The sequence below is a fragment of the Castor canadensis genome, chromosome 19, assembly GCF_047511655.1.
Source record: "Castor canadensis chromosome 19, mCasCan1.hap1v2, whole genome shotgun sequence".
In the NCBI taxonomy this organism is placed as follows: domain Eukaryota; kingdom Metazoa; phylum Chordata; class Mammalia; order Rodentia; family Castoridae; genus Castor; species Castor canadensis.
The window spans coordinates 44,654,539-44,671,819 of record NC_133404.1 but is presented as its reverse complement, the minus strand read 5'-3'; the positions used below and the strand labels follow the sequence as shown (position 1 = coordinate 44,671,819).

General features: G+C 50.9%; 1 protein-coding gene and 1 long non-coding RNA gene across 7 annotated transcripts in view; one reads left to right on the top strand and one right to left on the bottom strand.

Moving 5' to 3' along the window:
• Il16 (interleukin 16) overlaps positions 1 to 17,281 on the top strand; it is a 92,317-nt gene that overhangs the window by 66,836 nt on the left and 8,200 nt on the right. For all 6 annotated transcript variants that reach the window (XM_074061906.1, XM_074061905.1, XM_074061908.1 and 3 more), the window contains 6 exons: positions 2,357 to 2,489; positions 5,163 to 5,250; positions 7,003 to 7,484; positions 11,376 to 11,529; positions 14,045 to 15,134; positions 16,547 to 16,715. In XM_074061906.1, coding sequence (XP_073918007.1) covers positions 2,357 to 2,489; positions 5,163 to 5,250; positions 7,003 to 7,484; positions 11,376 to 11,529; positions 14,045 to 15,134; positions 16,547 to 16,715 — 2,116 coding nt within the window. The remainder of the gene's footprint in view (positions 1 to 2,356; positions 2,490 to 5,162; positions 5,251 to 7,002; positions 7,485 to 11,375; positions 11,530 to 14,044; positions 15,135 to 16,546; positions 16,716 to 17,281) is intronic.
• Positions 459 to 8,452, bottom strand: LOC141419259 (uncharacterized). Its single transcript, XR_012444034.1, has 3 exons — positions 8,317 to 8,452; positions 1,549 to 7,041; positions 459 to 1,163 (listed from the first exon to the last, which is right to left on the bottom strand). It is a non-coding gene; the product is annotated as an uncharacterized lncRNA (long non-coding RNA).

Genomic DNA, 17,281 nt, shown 5'->3' with positions numbered 1-17,281 from the left:
AGGAGGAGAACACGACAGAGAAAGGAAGACAGAATAAGGGAGGGAGAAGAAAGAGAGAGAGGGAGGGAGGAGGAAGAGGGAGAAAGAGAGAGACAGAGACAGAGAGAGAAAATACAGAATATCTGATGCCCACCCCAGAGCTCCTGAGTCCAAGTGTGCACTTTAAGGACCCCGAGATTTGTATGCACTTGGCGTTTGAGAAGCATGGCCTCCAAGAAAACCTTAAAGCTGAAACTCAGCCCCACTAACTGAGAATTCACACCAGCGTGAACAGGGGGCTCCACGAGGCTTACCTGTGAGCCCGGTGGGAAAAACAGTTTTCTAAGAAAATCACTTGTGTAAATACAGCCTTTGTCTGGCATAACAAAATATCTCCAGGCACACCAGGTATATTTCTTTACAAGTCACACCTAAGGAAGTGCACATCTAAATTTTCTTTATAATATATGATCTTATTTTAGTAAAAATGTTTTATCTCAATTTAACTTGTTAAAGTACTTTCTGCTCACTCCAGCATTTGCATATGGTACAAATATATCTCCTTTCACTGGGATTGGGTTTTACTAAGTCAGGAGAGTTTTGCCCTATTTTTTAAAAAAAGTTTTCCTGTGATCGTGGTATATGGAATGGCAAGCCCTGTGTCAGGTGGTATCTTTTTTTTTTTTGGCTGGTGTTAGGATTTGAACTCAGGACCTTGCACTGGCTAGACAGGTGCTCTGCCACCCAAGCTACATCCTCAGCCCTTTAGTTATTTTTCAGAGAGGGTCTCACATTTTTGCCCATGGCTGGCCTCAGACAGCAATCAATCTATCTGCACCTCCTGCATTGCTGGGACCACAGGTGTGTGCCGCCACACCAGACTTACTGGTTGAAATGGGGTCTTGTTGACTTTTTGCTGGGGCTGGCCTAGAACCTCAATTTTCCCGATCTCTGCCTCCCAAGTCACAGATATTACCTGTGTGAGCCACTGTGCCCGGCTCAGATGGCATCTTGATGGAGGTACAGAATTAGACAAGGATCTGCCACTGTCTTCTGTGGGAGGGTGACAGCTGCCATGCCGAGCTGCTGGAGGGTTGGGGCAATACCTTCATCCTGGACAGACAGTGCATCCTTCAGGATCGCAGTGGGGTAGATGCTCAGAAAACCCCTGCTTTCCTTGGCATCTGGAGGACATGACAGTGGCCTTCAGTTACATCAGTAAAAACGTGTACTTTCTTAGCAAGGGTGGAGGGGACAGCTCAGCAGAAATGCAGAAGGAAGCAGCAGACGATGTGGAGGGAAAACAGCCCCAGGAGGTCTGAGCTCCCATCCCAGGGTGTGGAAAACCAGCAAGGCCAGGGTCTGCAAGCCGCCGCCCATCACCTGTTGTGTTTAAATAAAGTTTTATTGGAACAAAGCCCTGCACATGTGTCTGTGTTGTCCCTGGAAACAGCGGTCATCCTACAGCAGCAGAAATGAGTACTTGTGACAGAGATGGTGCAGGGTACAAAACCCTTTACAGAAAAAAAACAATGTCTGAGCTAGGTTGTGTCAGGGAAATCATGTCACCTTTGTGCCTCAGTGTCCCCATCTGTGATGGGAAGGTGGTTGGACTGTACAAATCCTCCAGGTGTTGTTCTTCTCCTGTTGGGGTTGCCAAGTCGGTCAGCGTTCAGTTACCCTAAACAGAAGCTAAAAGAAGAGACGCTCAGTGGGGCGCACAGTTCTGGGGTTCCAGTCCACACCTGATCTGGGCCGGTGGTGAGGCAGCATGTCAGGGTGGGGAGGCCATGGTGGACTGAACTGTTCTCACAGCCAAAATGTGTAAAAGAGCGAGAGGAGGGGGCAGGGTCCCATGTCCCCTTCAGGGCACACCCCAGTAACCCAGTGACCTTCCACTGGGTCCCTCCTCTTAAAGCTTCCACCACTTCCCATAGCACCGGGCGGAGACCAAGCCTTCAACACGGGGACCTTTGTAGGGAGGCAAACTCTAAGCCGTGGTACCTCCCGTCCGCCTTAAAACCAGAATGAGTTCCATTGTCATCCATCCTTATGTCTTCTTTACTTTTTAGCAGTCCTGTCCAATCCTTCCTCCTATGGGGACACTGAGGCCCAAAGGGAGGTCATGATGCCTCACTCGTGATTAACTGGTGGATCTCAGATGAGTTAAACCCTCAACCTGACTAGGTGTAGCTGACAGCGTGAAGAAGGAGGAGGGTTGTGGGTGACCCTGTGGGCCACTGTGGTGTGAATCATGGCAGCCAGGCTGCTAGGGAGGTCTACATGCAGAGGTGGTAAGGTGTGGGGAACGGGGACCCCCCAGGGGTCACGTTCATTAGCGCTCTGCTCTGATGGCTTCCTGCGGGTGCCGTTGTAGATGTGGTGATGAGGTCCTGGAGATCAATGGCTCCCCCGTGCACTGCCTGACGCTCAATGAGGTCTACGCCATTCTGAGTCACTGCAGTCCCGGTCCTGTCCCCATCATCGTCAGCCGACATCCGGACGCACAGGTAACCAGCATCCCACTGGGCTGCTCCAGGCTCAGTCCTTCAGGACCAAGAACGGGTGCAAACGAGTCTGCTGGTTCGGTCCCAGATTCCCAAGAGCCTGTGCCAGCGTCTGTGCCAGCAAGCTCTGCAGCAGACGTCAGGACCCTCGCAGACAGACATCAGAAACTCAGGGCATCACTTAGCAAACGCTCCGGGAAGGAGGACAGAGACCAGGGTCCCAGCGGGTCAGCACAAGAGATTCAGTCATGAGCTCATTAGCGGGTGCCCACCGTGGGAAGGTCGGAATGGAGGTCCTCACCGAGAGATAGACGAGAACGTTCGTACAGAGTCCCCAAGAAGGTCACGTTCGCCACAAAGACACTGACTGATGCAGAAATGAATGCAATTCGGAGAGGAAGACCTAAGGGGTGCAGGAGAGAAGGGTTCACCCAAAGATTTTCTCCAGAGAAAATTAAGGGAGCCCCGTGTAGCATCTGAGTGCCTGGCTCACGCCCACTCAGGAGCGGTGCCCGTGGGGGTCTTCTAGGCTCTCAGAGCCTCTGGTTCCTCCAGGCTGAAGTGGGGGGTCTTGACCAAGCAGGTGCTGTTTGAGGATAACTGACACGTGTGAAGAGCTCGCCCAGCACTAACTCAGTATTTTAAGTGATTATCTGTTCTTTTATTGTGATAAAATCCATATAACATGAACCCATGTTTTAGGGGAAACAGGGTCTCACTATGTAACCCAGGCTGGCCTCCCACTGTTAATCTTCCTGCTGGGATTACAGGCGTGCACCACCACACCTGGCTAAAACGTACATCTCTAATTCAGCATGTTCACATGTTGTGCAGCCACCACCACCAAGTTTCATCTTGCAAAACTGAAACTCCACACTCATTAAACAATGGTTCTCGATTTCCCCTCCCCAGCCCCTGGTTAACACCTTCTGGTCACTGTTTCTATGATTTTCACTACTTGACATACCTCATGTAAGTGAAATCACACAGTATTTGTTGTTTGCGACTGGCTTATCACACTTAGCATGGTGTCCTCAACGTTTATCCATGTGTAGCCTGTGTCAGAATCCCCTTCTTTTTTGAAGGCTGAGTAGTACTCCATTGTGCGAACACTTTGGTTCTTCTCCTTTTTGACTGTGTGACGATTCTGTGATGAACACAGAGCAGGGACATTGCTTTGAGATAATTATTTCAGTTCTGTTGGGCAAATGCCCAAAATGGAATTGCTGTCATATAGTAATTCTGTTTTTAAGTGTTCGAGGAACCTCCATAGTGCTTTCCACAGACACCGTGTCATTTCACCTTCTCATCAGCAGTACACAGGGTTCCGACATCTGCATGTCCTTGGCAAGACCTGTTATCTTTTTATTTATGCCTTTGGTTTTGGTGGGACTGGGGTTTGAACTCATGGCTTCACACTTGCAAAGCAGGCGCTCTGTGGCTTGAGCCACACCTCTGGTCCATTTTGCTCTGGTTACTTTGGAGATGGGGCCTCAAGAGCTATTTGCCCAGGCTGGCCTCAATCCTCGATTCTCCCAATCTCAGCCTCCCAAGCAGCTGGAATTACAGACATGGGCACCAGTACAGGGCAGGACTTGTTATCCTCTGAGGTGCTGTTATTTTTTTTCTAGCATGCATCCCAGTGGGCATGGAGCGGTGTTTCATCGTGTTTGTGGTTTGCATTTCCCTGGTGGTTAATGATGTCCGACATCTTTTCAGGTGCTTGCTGATAAGTATATCTTTGCAGAAATGTCAGCTCCAAACCTTTGCTAGTTTTTAAATTGAGTTCTTGTTTTCTGTGGCTGAGTTGTAGGCATTTCTTCATGTATTCTGGATTTCAACTTTTTATTGGATAGATGACTTGAATGTGTTTTTATTTTAATCCAAGCATTCCCTTTTAACTTTTGTTTGTGTCTTCTAATGTACACTCTTAAATTTTTTTTTTAAATTTGGCAATACTGCTGTTCGAACTCAGAACCTCACGTGTGCCAGGCAGGCGCTCTACCACTTGAGCCACTCTGCCTGCCTGACGTACTTTTAAATTTTGACCCTGGTCAGTTTATCTATTTTTCCCTATACTTTTAGTTCCGAATGACTTGCCCTGTAAAATATCCTCTTTCCACACTGTGAAGCGGGTTCTATGATTGTCATTATTTTATAGCAGGGGAAATCGAGACTTGAGGGTTAAGTAACTCGTAGAAGGATATTTGAACAGACAGTGGGGAAGTGGGACTTGAACCCAAGTCTCTCTGACTCTGAGTCACACCCCAACCATCGCTGTAACGAGGAGAAGGACCTGAGGGGCACAGAGCAGACACCATTATGGCGATGGTGAGGTCACGGCACGGTGATGATGGCGGTGATGTCACAGGATGGCTTGCAGAGGTGGACCGGGAAATGGTAACCCGCTGGAGTTTTGTGGCAAGCATTCAGGAGAAGGTTGGAGGCCAAGGGGCCACTTTGGGAACAGTTCTCAGGGCGTCGGCGGCGCCCAGGGCTCTTTGGAAGCGATTGTGGTCAGGTATTTGAGAGTGAGCTGAAGGAAAACAGAATCCAGGGAATGGCTGGTCCTGCACCTGGAGCCCAATGCAGGGGTTTCTGCCCGGCATTCATTCGAGGGGGTGATCAGTAGATGAGGGGTGATCGATATCTGAGGGGGTGATCCATATTTTCTAGGTTTCCGAGCAGCAACTCAAGGAAGCTGTGACTCAGGCCGTGGAGAACAGCAGGTTTGGGAAGGAGCGGCACCAGTGGAGTTTGGAAGGTAAGGGACACATGAACTTGGACTTGAGATGACTTTTCCTTCTTAGAAAGCTCAGAGTTAGCCAGATGATGGTGCTCACACCTGTAATCCCAGCTGCTCAGGAGGCAGAGATCAGGAGGATTACGGTTCAAAGCCAGCCCAGGCAAATAGTTCCATGAGACCCTGTCTCAAAAAACCCTTCACAAAAATGGCTGGTGAAGTGGCTTGAGGTGTAGGCCCTGAGTTCAAATCCCAGTACTGCAAAAAAAAAAAAAGCAAGCTCAGGGTGTAGCCGTCAATGCACTCTCCACCTCAGGAACATGAAATCGCTGTCACACACAAGCGGGGGACATAGAAAGTTGAAAGACAGGAGCCACCCGCTCACGTTTTTGTTTTGTGTGGAAGGTACAAGATTTTCTTGTTATCTTTTCAAAAAACTTTTTGGTGGCACTGGGGTTTAAACTCAAAGCCTTGCACTTCCTAGGCAGGTGCTCTACCACTTGAGCCACACCCCAGCCCTTTTTCGCTTTAGATATTTTTCACATAGGGTTTTACATTTTTGCCTGAGTCCAGCCTCCGACCAAGATCCTCCTACCTACCCCTCCTGTGTACCTGGGATGACAGGTGTGCACCACTGTTCCTGGCTTACTGGTCAAGATGGGGACTCACTAACTTTTTGCTTGGACTGGCTTTAAACTGAGATCCTCCCACTCTCTGCCTCTGGAGTATCTGGGATTACAGGTGTGAGCGAGCTTGTTGGCTCAAGACAAGGAAACTCACCCAAATATTAACAGTGAGTCCACAGAGAAGGCTGACTTTCATTCCTTCCTTTTTTTGTGGATGACCTTTCTCAAAAGAGCATGTGTTATTTCATGACCAGAAGAAACAAAAGAAAACTTTCTTGGTGCTCTCCGTGGGGCTCCTCTGGGCTCACAGAATGAGCTGGGTTCCAGGACAGAGGCACCTTTGGTGAGGGAGGGGCCTCCTGTGGACGTGTGGGTGGCCCTAGTACAGGAAAATATGTGGGGAAGGGAAAGGGAGATTGGGGGTGGTGGCCTCACTTCATCTTCAGTGGAAAGAAAGGATGACTTGTTGGTGTAAGCTTCAAAGCACCTCTTCAATACTCTCTTTGATACTGAGCCTCAGATAAGCCCAGAAACCGTGGAATTTTCCCCATTTTATAGATGCGGAAATGGAGTGCACGGGTTCAGCTCCTCAGGAAGGCTCAGGAGTTTTTAAGGAGGTTTCCTGAGCATCAACACCTACAGGATGAGGTGTTGAAGGGGAGGAGGCACAACTGGGCAGAGGGCGGCATTGGGTTGACATTGGCCAACCCCAGGGCCCTGCAGCCATCATGGTCCAGTAAAGCTGGCCTGAGTCAGCTGCAATGAGTCGGCTGCAATGCTGGACTTCTCTAACCCATCTTTACCAACCGCTGGACCTTGGCCGCTCCGTTGGCAAGATGGCGCTCTCGGCTGAGGCAGCTCCTGGAGGGGCTCAACAGCTGAAAGCCATCCTCAACCATCTCCTCAGAGCTGGGACAAGATGGGTGATCTGAATGGCACCCACCTTTGCAGGCTCAGAAAGGTTGAGTGATTTTGCAAACCCAGAGCTATTGCTTTTTGGGGACCAAACCTGAGGGACTCTGGCTCCAAATCCAAAATGGCCTAGGCTGGGCACTGGCAGCTGGGCATGCATTGTAGTCATGGGCAAACAGGAGTGTCTTGTCTTCCAAGTCTCAGCCGCAGTGGTTTCCTTGTGCCTCCCGTGCAGGTGTCAAAAGGCTGGAGAGCAGCTGGCATGGACGGCCCACTATGGAGAAGGAGCGCGAAAAGAACTCAGCACCCCCTCATCGCAGGGCTCAGAAGGTCATGGTCCGCTCCAGCAGTGACAGCAGCTACATGTCCGGGTCCCCAGGCGGGAGTCCCTGCAGTGGCGGTGCAGAGTGCCAGTCCTCTGAACTGGAGGGCAGCAGGCACAGCCCCAGCCTGACCCTGGGGCAGGAGCCAGGGCTGCCTCTCCTGGCACCAGCCAGGCCACCTGAGGAGAGCCCGCCTCTCCCCGAAAGCCTGGACGGCCACCCACCACTGAGACTGAGGAAATCCTTTGAGATTTTGGTGAGAAAGTCAAGGTCCTCCAAGCCCAAGCCGCCACCCAGAAAATACTTCAAAAGTGACAGTGAGCCTCAGAAGAGTCTAGAAGAGACAGAGAACTCCTCGGGCTCTTCTGGCCACACCCTGCACACCTGCACCCAGGTAAGGGGATGTGCAGGTGGGCTGTGTGTCCTTCTGCATCCTACACGGGTGTCTGCAGTGGCAGAACCCAGGTTCCCGGCTCTGGCAGAGAGAAGCTGGTGTTCAGGGCCCTTGTTGACCCTGTGGAAAGGCAGGAGTGATGCTTGGTGGATCCGAAGTTAGAGCCCCGACCCTGTTCACTGGCTTCTGGATTCCCCTTCATAACATGCAGAGATTTAAGGTTCTCTTTGTGTGAGTCATTTATCACACATACCATGACTGGACGACAACATGGCGGGGGGGGGGGGAAACACTCCATGATGGGGAGACTGAGGTCCTTGTACATAAAGACTCTGCTTGTGGGGAGAATTGTTACCTAAATAACTCAAGAGATCAAGAGCCAATTAACTTCTTTCTTCAGTGAGTGGACTGACGGAATTGAGAGGAAGTGACCTCATTTCTCCCCCACTCAGCTTCGCCTCCTCCTGTGGGCATCCTGGGGGAATCCCAGAATCCCTAAGTCTAGATTTCCTGGTATGTCACTTGGGGCTGTGTCAGTGTGTCCCTGCCAGGCTGCTGTGAGGATAGATGTAACCACTCGGTGTGAAACAGAGTCTCACTCGTGGTGGTGTTCAATGCTGTGATTCTTCCTCCATCATGCCCCTTAAAGACCCTGTCCCCACAATCCCCCGTCCCATCTCCTTAAAGACATATGACAGATGGCTGCTGCAGCCTCCGCCACTTTTATGACAGGCTCTGTACTGACTACCTCCGTGCGCCTTGTCTCAGTTCCTCCTTGCAACGGTCTGAGAGCCAGGGTCCCAATTACACAGAGAGAGAATGGAGAACTCACTCAAGTTCATGGTGGTGGTGATGTCCCTGATCTTGTTCTGAGTCTTTCCCACGCAGCTGCTCCACTGGGCCGGTGGGATGGCACCCCTGGAAATCCCTCAGACTGAGTTGTGTGGGGCAGACTTCAGGGTGATGGGGTGGGAGGAAGGTCTTGAGTGAGGGAGGGGAGAGGAAGCAGGTTGCTAAAACGGAAGGGCAGTGTTGCAGACAGCTGCAGGATGTGACTGCTTTGAGGACCTGTCAAGGTGCATGCACTCCTTTGCCTCGTTCTTTCAGCAAATATCTGGGCCTGAGGCCTCTGAGTCCAGAAGGGCGGCCTGGGAGCCCAGGCTCTTAGCCTTCCTCCTGTTGACTCAGGAAAGGAGGGGAATGGTTGCCTCTGTGATGTCCTTGGGCCACCCAGCCAGGTGAGGCCATATCCAGGGCAGGGAGTGTCCCCAAGTGAGGTGCTGGAGGAGGAAGCAGGGTTTCTGCAGGGACAGCCAGGCACAGAGCTCCCAGGTGGGGACTTTCACATTGCTGGCGCCTTGCTGTGTCTCCCGAGACCCCCGTGCTCCACCCTGGGTCCTTCACCAGCAGCCCCGTCCCTGCCAGCACGGGGGCCATTCTGCAACTGCTCTTGTCTGTCTCCTCTGCATTGTCCCACATGGTCAGCAGACTATCTACAACCGATTCCACAAAACACAACTAACTCAGCATCCTTGTCCTGGTTGTTGGTCATAAAGAAAGGAAGATGGCCCGACAAAATAGGAAGCAACTGGCTTGATGTCACTCTTTTTAACAGGCCCTTGGCCACAAGTGGGCCCTTCTCTGTGACCACATGTATACATCCCTGCCCTCTTTCTCTCCTCCTTTCCCTCCTCCTCCTACTTCTTTTCCCTCCCTCTCTTCCTCCCTTACCTGCCTCACTGTAGTCTCTTCTCTCCAAGGTCCCAACACCCTTTTCGGTAACTATGGACACCCCCAAGTCTTCCCCTGTGCTGTAACTCAAGGGGACATCACTTCCCCAGCCCAAATGACCATGTCTCGAGTTAAAGAAATCTCTCCCCTCTGGTACATCCATATCTGGAGCCCTCTTTCCCTCTCCTCCTTCTTCCACCAAGCACTGTGCCAGGAAGCACTTGCCAGAGACAAATTTGTGTAAAATTAAATTTATTTCAAGGGCTAATTTCAAAAACTTTCCACGGAGAAGGTGCAACATCAGATATGTTGATTAAAAGACAAAATGTAGCCAGGCACTGTTGGCTCGTCCCTGTCATCCCAGCTACTTACTTGGAAGGCTGAGATAAGGAGGATTGTGGTTACAGGCCAGCTTGGGCAAAAAAAAAAAAAAAAAAAAACCCAAAACTCACAAGATCCCCATCTCCAAAATAACCAGAGCAAAAAGGGCTGGAGTTGTGGCTCAAACAGCAGAGGTTTGAACTCAGGAAGCCCTGAGTTCAAACCCCGGTACCACACACACAGAGAAAGTCAAAACACATTTGTGTCTATTCCCAAATGTAAAGCTTGGAATCAAATGTGCCAACCAGAAATTCATGGATGTCAACAGATGTCACCTTGAAGTGCTCCCAACTGGGTGAAGCTAAGTGTCCTGTCAGGGTCTTAAAGAGCATCAGGTTAATTGAATACCATGGCCAAACGTTGCTTTTTCAAAGGACAAGTTCAAGTAGCCCAAAGGTTCCTTTGGCTTGCTTGATCTCCTGGTATTCCCAAAACCCTCTCTCCAATCTCAGGCGTGCTGTGGAAAACCTGGAGGGAGACAGTGACTTGTGATGGTTCTGACTTTCGCAGACTTTTCCTTCCCAAAGACTGCCTGATGCCAGGCGCCAGTGACTCACACCCGCAATCCCAGCTACTCAGGAGGCAGAGCTCAGGAGGATCACGGTTTGAAGCCGGCCCAGGGAAATAGTTCTGTGAGACCCTATCTTGAAAAAATCCTTCACAAAAATAGGGCTGGTGGAGTGACTCAAGGTGAAGGTCATGAGTTCAACCCCCCCCCCCCAAAAAAAGACTATCTCTTGCCAGTGTAGACAGTAAATGTTCACACCTGAGTATCTGCCATTTCTTTTTTGGTCCCAAATGACACATGTGTTCCTCTTCTTTTCCTTCCTCTCTGGAAGGAAGTTTGCCGCTCTGTGACACGGCCCATGGTTAAAATACGTAGATAGGATGACTTACGGGGCCACTGCAGCAGAACAAAGTGTTTCTTCTGAGGATGGTTAGACATAGAGACGTTGTTTTAATGATGTCTGCCGTCTAATTCTTTTCTCTGGAGAGGTGTTGTGCTTGGTTGTCTGGGGAATTCTTACTCTTTGTTCCAGAAGCAGACACGAGGCAGTGAGGCAGTTCTCTGGTGAGATCTTCCCCACCTCGGGCACAGAACAGGTGCCTCTGCTCCCGCTGGGCCCCCACTGCGTCTCTGTCGCACTCTGTGTTAACCTAACTGTATTCGTGAATGACACAGTGATTTGGTGCCCAATCCATGTCCTCTCAGGAGGTTTTAGGAAGGACCTTGAGGCAGCACCCAGCTCCAGGGGGAAACAGCTCTGCAGTAGCTCCATGATGTCACCCCAGAGCTGCCAGGTCACAGTACTGATGACTTTGTCATCTTTGCAGGGTGCTTACTAAGTATTTGAATACTGACTAGCAGTGTAGAGCAAAATGGACAAGTGTTTTCCTCTGACCAGTCTAACTTTAACTTAGGGATCACCAGAGGACAGTTACCATGCTACTCTGTACCCTCCTGGGGCAGATAGGTGGCCAATGAAGCAGTGCCACCCCTTTCCCCCCAAGCCTCTTGTCCCCATCACAAAGAGCCTGGATCTTCCCATATGTCTGCAGAGTGAGCCCATGACCTACACACCTGGTTGTTGGAAGCCAAGGGATGCTCTGGGCCACAGCTCTGCCATGACAACACCATGAATGAAAAGACCCTCATTCCAAGGCTGCTGATGAAATTCTCATCGAAGACAGCTTTCCACTTCTAATGAAAGTGTGCCTTGCCTTCCCACAGCTGGGGCTACCATTCTGACACAGTCTCACTTCCTGTTTACCCCACAGGAAGCCAGAGAGCTGCTGCCACCACTGCCTCCACAGGAAGACACAGCAGGGAGAAGCCCCGGGGCTGTTGCCTGCTGCCCAGGCCCTGGAGTTGGCCCTCAGACTACATCGTCCTCTGCAGAGGGCGAGTCAGAGAGGAGAAGAGCCAGCCCAGGTATGCTTCTGCAGTGACCTTCCAGAAGGCAGGGCCTGAATTCGGGAGGAAAGTCATGATGAGGCAGGAGCAGGGGGTTTGCCTGTGGACCCTGACATGGCGGATGACTGGGGCCCATGGATCCCAGTCAGGAGTCCTAGGTGCTGGACAGCAGGACAGTGGCGGTGCTGTCCAGGGTGGAAAGCCTTCTGGTTGGATCAGGGATGCTGGGGTGGTGTTGGTCTGGTTCAGCTGGAGAATGGGGCTCTTGGGAGGACGTACATGCCCAACCATCCTGGGCGCTGGCTATTGGGTGCCGACACAAGCAGGCTGCATCTACTGTTTCTCAGTCTGTGAGCACAGGGTCAGGAAAGCCTACGTTGCCTTTTGTTGGCAGTCACCACCTCCATGAGGTGGAAGGCCAGGCTGTGTCAGCGTGGTCCACTCAACGGTACTAAGAGACGACTGGAGTACCTCATGGCTGGCTAGAAAGGGCATAGGGCTTGGAGTCTGAAAATCCTGAACTCATTTGTCATTCACTATGTTTTGGGGGAACTGACCTTGACCTTTTGAGCCTCCATTCACTCATAGGAAGGTGTGGAGGATCGAAAAGAACCCCAATGGGATTCAACTCAGTAAGCACACATTAAATGCTGGATTTGTGAGGCTCTTTGCTTGGTGCTGGAGAGGAGCGGAGAGGACAGGAGCAGAAAGGAAAGGAGAGGAGAGGAGAGGAGGTGGATGGGTGGGGTCGAGAGAGAGAGAGAGAGAGAGAGAGAGAGAGAGAGAGAGAGAGAGAAGTTTCTGCCTAAGGAGCTTCCTCTTGTGACAGAGGACTGAATATGCAGGCTACGACCATCTGCCTGTTTGAGAAACACTGCAGAACAACACATGAAAGGCCCCGTGAGGCGTTAGGAGATGTGACTGGGAAGAGCCAACACGTCCCACCCAGAGCAGATGCCCTATTGACAGAGGCTGCATCCCCTCCACCCTCCCTTCCCTTAACCATCCCAATTAAGATACACACCCGTATCTGGTCCTCTCCCTAATTTGCACAGGGCTTGCCTGTAGAATCTTTTGACTTCTGATTCTTAGCAAAATAGCCACAAACAAATTAAAAAATGCAGAAACAGGTTAGGAGGGCTGGACTCACTTGTTGAAGCTTTGGAATCCTAGATTCCTGGGGCTCTTTAGAAGGAATGAATTGGTCCATACCATCCCTTCCTCCCTCCCTCTCTCTCTCTCTCTCTTTCTCTCTCTCTCTCTCTTTCAATAGTAGTACCAAGATAGCTAAGGTTCAACTAGTGCCCACCTAGGTCTTCTGGATCACGCAGGGCTTTTCTTTGAAATCACCAAGGTTCAATGTTCTACATGGTTTGACTCCCTTGAGGTCTGGCATTGAGACCAGTGACAGAAGGGACCAGTGTTCCTTAAACTGGCATTAAGCACCCTCTCAAAGCACACAGCCAGTGCAGCCTTCTCTTAACCACAGAAAGGTGAGACATGGGGGACAAGGCAGGTCACATATTGACTTGGCTTCTTGGCTGTCATTGGCCCAGGGGCCAATGTCACTTGTCCCTGGGAAAGAGCATCAAGGGTAGATGGATGCCAGTTCAGTGCTGGCTTCTGAGAATGACTCCCTGGGGTAAAGGACTGCACACAGCAGGGTAATCTGGGGCCTAGTGGGCACAGAGCAGGTGGCACCCTGGAATCCCCCACTGGGCTCATTGAATTCCCAGTGCCCGACTACATCCCAGGTGCATCAAATCAGAATCCAGGGTTGAACCCGTCAGATTGCAATGTATAGCCAAGGTTCAGAATCCATGTTCCAGAGCCTTTTCTACCGGGAACTTTTTAATCAACTCTTTAAAGGGGGAAAGTGCTCCTTGCTGAACAACCTGCTCAATGATGGCCTAAGCATAGGCAACGATGATGTAAGTTCAGGCAAAGCAGGGGACTCACAGGATTTCAGGGACCAGCAGATGCCTGATGTGTGAAATGCCAACCCAAGAGGAGTGGGCAGAGCTGTGGTCAGCTGGATGTGCCCCATTTGCAGGCAGGCTTGTCCACCTTGGCAGTGGGTTAAAAGTTTAGAAGGAAAGAGAATTGCTTTGGCTTTTACATTCTCATGAGTTACCTGAGGAGCTACTCTGACAGCAGAAAGGGCACACAGGTGGGCAGTCAGGAGTCATGGGTTCACGCTCTGGCTCTGCCATCAGAGGATCCTTCACCTTTTTTGGATGCTGGAGTCCTCCATTGTAAAAGACTTAAAACTGGACAGGTATTCCCTGAGAACACATCCAGCACTAAGACCCTAGGATGCTAGGAAATCATCTCTCCCCTCTGGATCTTGGACCTGTCCCTTGTTATCTTGGCCAGGTGACAGCACCTGGAGCTGTTTCACTCAGTGTCCACCACATCTGCTCATTTCCTCCTCCAGAGAGCCCTTCTTGGCATTCAGCTTTACAACTAGAATTTAGGAGAAGAAATCACAACAAGATGTAATGCACAGCTCTGATTTGTTTCTGGTTCCCAGCTCCCCAAGCGTCCCCCCTAAAACACCCGGTGCTGAAGAGGCAGGCTCGGATGGACTATAGTTTTGAATCCACTGCCGAAGACCCTTGGGTTAGAATTTCTGACTGCATCAAAAACTTATTCAGTCCCATCATGAGTGAGAACCATAGCCACACGCCTCTAAGACAGTCCAGTGTCAGCCTGGGTGAAGAAGGTGAGACACACGGCCACCCAGATGAGACCTCGCCGAAGCTGGACACAGCCAACGGTGCTCTGAAAGCTCACAAGTCAGCAGACGGCAGCACTGTGAAGAAGGGCCCCCCTGTGGCCCCCAAGCCTGCCTGGTTTCGTCAGAGCCTCAAAGGTCTGCGGACTCGCGTTCCAGACCCCAAAAGGCAGCTGGATGCAGCCTCATCTTCCCAGCCAACGCCTGCTTGCAGGGAGTCCCCTGGGCTGCACCCCCGGGCCTCCTCCTCTTCCATTAAGCAAAGAATCAGCTCCTTTGAAAACTTTGGCTCCTCTCAACTGCCTGACAGAGGAGCACAGAGACTGACCCTTCAGTCCTCCTCCGGGGAGTCCCTCAAACCCTCTGGGAAGCAAGAGGGAGGACGGTTTTCTGGTCTCTTGGGGCGAGGGGCTCCATTTTCTGCTAAGCACAGGCAGCCAGAACAAGAGCAACTGACCCCAGGCTGCACTGCAGCCTCAGGGGCCAGTGACCCAGGTGTGTCTGAGTCCCCTTCCCCAGAGCAGAGGCCCAGCCAGAAAACCCTCTCCGCTGACCCTGACCCCCTCGTGAGGTTGCTGGTCTCACAGACTGAGGACATGCAAGGGCCAGTCCTCAAGATGCCAAGCCAGCGGGCACGGAGCTTCCCCCTGACCAGAACCCAGTCTTGTGAGGCCAAGCTGCTCGATGAAAAGACCAGTAAACTCTACTCCATCAGCAGCCAAGTGTCCTCGGCTGTCATGAAATCCCTGCTGTGCCTCCCATCCTCAGTCAGCCAGGCAACCTGCCTCCTGGAGGAAGGCACAGCAACAAAGCCATCTTCCAACCAAGACTCAGTTGCAAATGGCACGGCCGAGGCTGGGGCCCTGGACACCGGCTTCTCCCTCAAGTGAGTGTTTCCCCCAGGGTCTGTGGTCACCCATCTCATCTTTCTTTTTTCTCATTTTCCCTTCCCATCCCTTCCCTTCCCTTTTTCCTTCCTTCCCTCCAGTTTTTGAGATACTAGGGTTTAAGCTCAGGGCCTACACTTTGAGCCACTCCACCATCCCTTTTTTGTGAAGGGTTTTTTGAGATAGGGTATTGCAAACTATTTGCCACTGGCACCCAGGTCTTTCTTTCCTTCCTTCTTTCCTTCCTTCCTTCCTTCCTTCCTTCCTTCCTTCCTTCCTTCCTTCCTTCCTTCCTCCTTTCCTTTCCTTTTCTTTCTTCTTTCCTTCCTTCCTTCCTTCCTTTCTTTCTCTCTCCTTTTTCTTTCTTTCTTTCTCTCCTCTCTCTCTTGCTGTCTGTCTCTCTCTCTGTTTCTCTCTCCTCTCATTATTTATTTATTTATTTATTTATTTATTTATTTATTTATGGTACTGGGGTTTGAACTCAAGTTTTTGCACTTGCCTGGTAGGCTTTCTACCACTTGAGTCATGCCTCCAGCCCTTTTGGCTCTGGTTATTTTGGAGCAAGGGTTTCATTTTTGGTTCAGACCAGCCAGGATCACTAGCCTCTATCTTATGCTTCTCCCTATCACTGGGATAACAGATGCATGACCCCACCCAACTTTTTTCCATTGAGATGGGGGTCTTCTGAACTATTTGCCAGGGCTGGCCTGGAACTATGGTTCTCCCAATCTCAGCTTCCCAAGTTGCTAAGATTACAGGTGTGAGCCACTAGTACGCTGCTTATTTTAAAAAATTTTGTAATTCTATATATCACTTTAAGATTTTTTTCAGCTAGACTATTAAAAGGTTGTTCCTTCTTTTCTGCTGTGTGTGTGTGTGTGTGAAGGAGGGGTGGGAGGCGGCGGACAGGACTGGCCCCTGGTTGGTGAGCTACCCATGGAGGTTTGGAAGGCTGTGCACATCAGAAAGTTCTCCTCTTACTCCAGAATGAGCCTGGAGCTTTTCCCTTCTTGGTCTTACTGCCCCCAGCAGGGATCCATTTCACTCTGGGCATTATCTGATCCTCATCCCAGCTCAGGCACTGACTGTGTGACATGATGACCAGGCTCCCTCCACCCTCACCCTTTCTTCTCTTGCTGAAATCTGGAGGTGGACAGACAAGATCGGCTTCAAAGAACCGTGGGCCTGGCAAAGGTGCTTGGGGACTGGAGCTTGGTCTTCCCTTTGGACTCAGAGTATCTGCAGTTGTTAGTTTTATTTATTATTCTTGTGCTGCTGAGAAATATTTGATGCACCAAATAATAGAGTGCACTTGAGTGCTGGCCCCCTGCTGGAATAGGGGAGGATGCAATAAATGTTACCTCTTATTAATACTGTTGTCCACACCTTGTGCTGCTCATTCCCACAAAAGCCTTTCAGAACTCAGAGAATACACAGAAGGTCTCACTGAGCCCAAGGAGGCCGAGGACGGGGACCACTGCTCCTGTCAGTCTGGCCAGTCAGTTATCTCGCTGCTGAGCTCGGAAGAACTGAAAAAACTCATTGAGGAAGTGAGAGTTCTGGACGAAGCGACATTAAAGGTAGGTTTCCTTTGTAAGCATTTACAGTGACAAGGGCTTATCTGTGGTCACCTCAGTTGTGTCCGAGGGGAGGTAGCTCAAGAAATCCCATGGGTGTCTGGGTTTCAGAAGGCAGCTTCCAGGAGCTGACACCAGACCTAGGTTTTGTCCTGCTGTGGTAGAGGGACATCCATTTGCTCATTTTATGAATCAGAAAGGTTGCAGAGCCTGTGTGTTCTGTCTCCAAGTTCAAGTTGAGCATTGTGCCCATGTCCCATGGGCTATGGACCTGGCATGAGTCTGCAGAGAGTTGCTAATGGCAGCACATGGTCCTTTGTAAACAGTGTGGGCTCTGAGAGCCCCTGCCTCAGAGCTTTCATTATTTCCTCTGCACACCGAGAGTTCAAAGGTCCCAGGGCTTCAGCCAAGTCATTCTGAAAGTCTCACTTCCTGTGTGCTTTCTCAGCGCAGCACAGAGGTGTGGGGAGCAAGAGACCAGGCAGAACTGCACCTGGCATTCATGGGCACGGGGACGTGGACTCATGGGCTTCACTCCCTCTGGGCTTCCAGGGATCCACACGGGACTC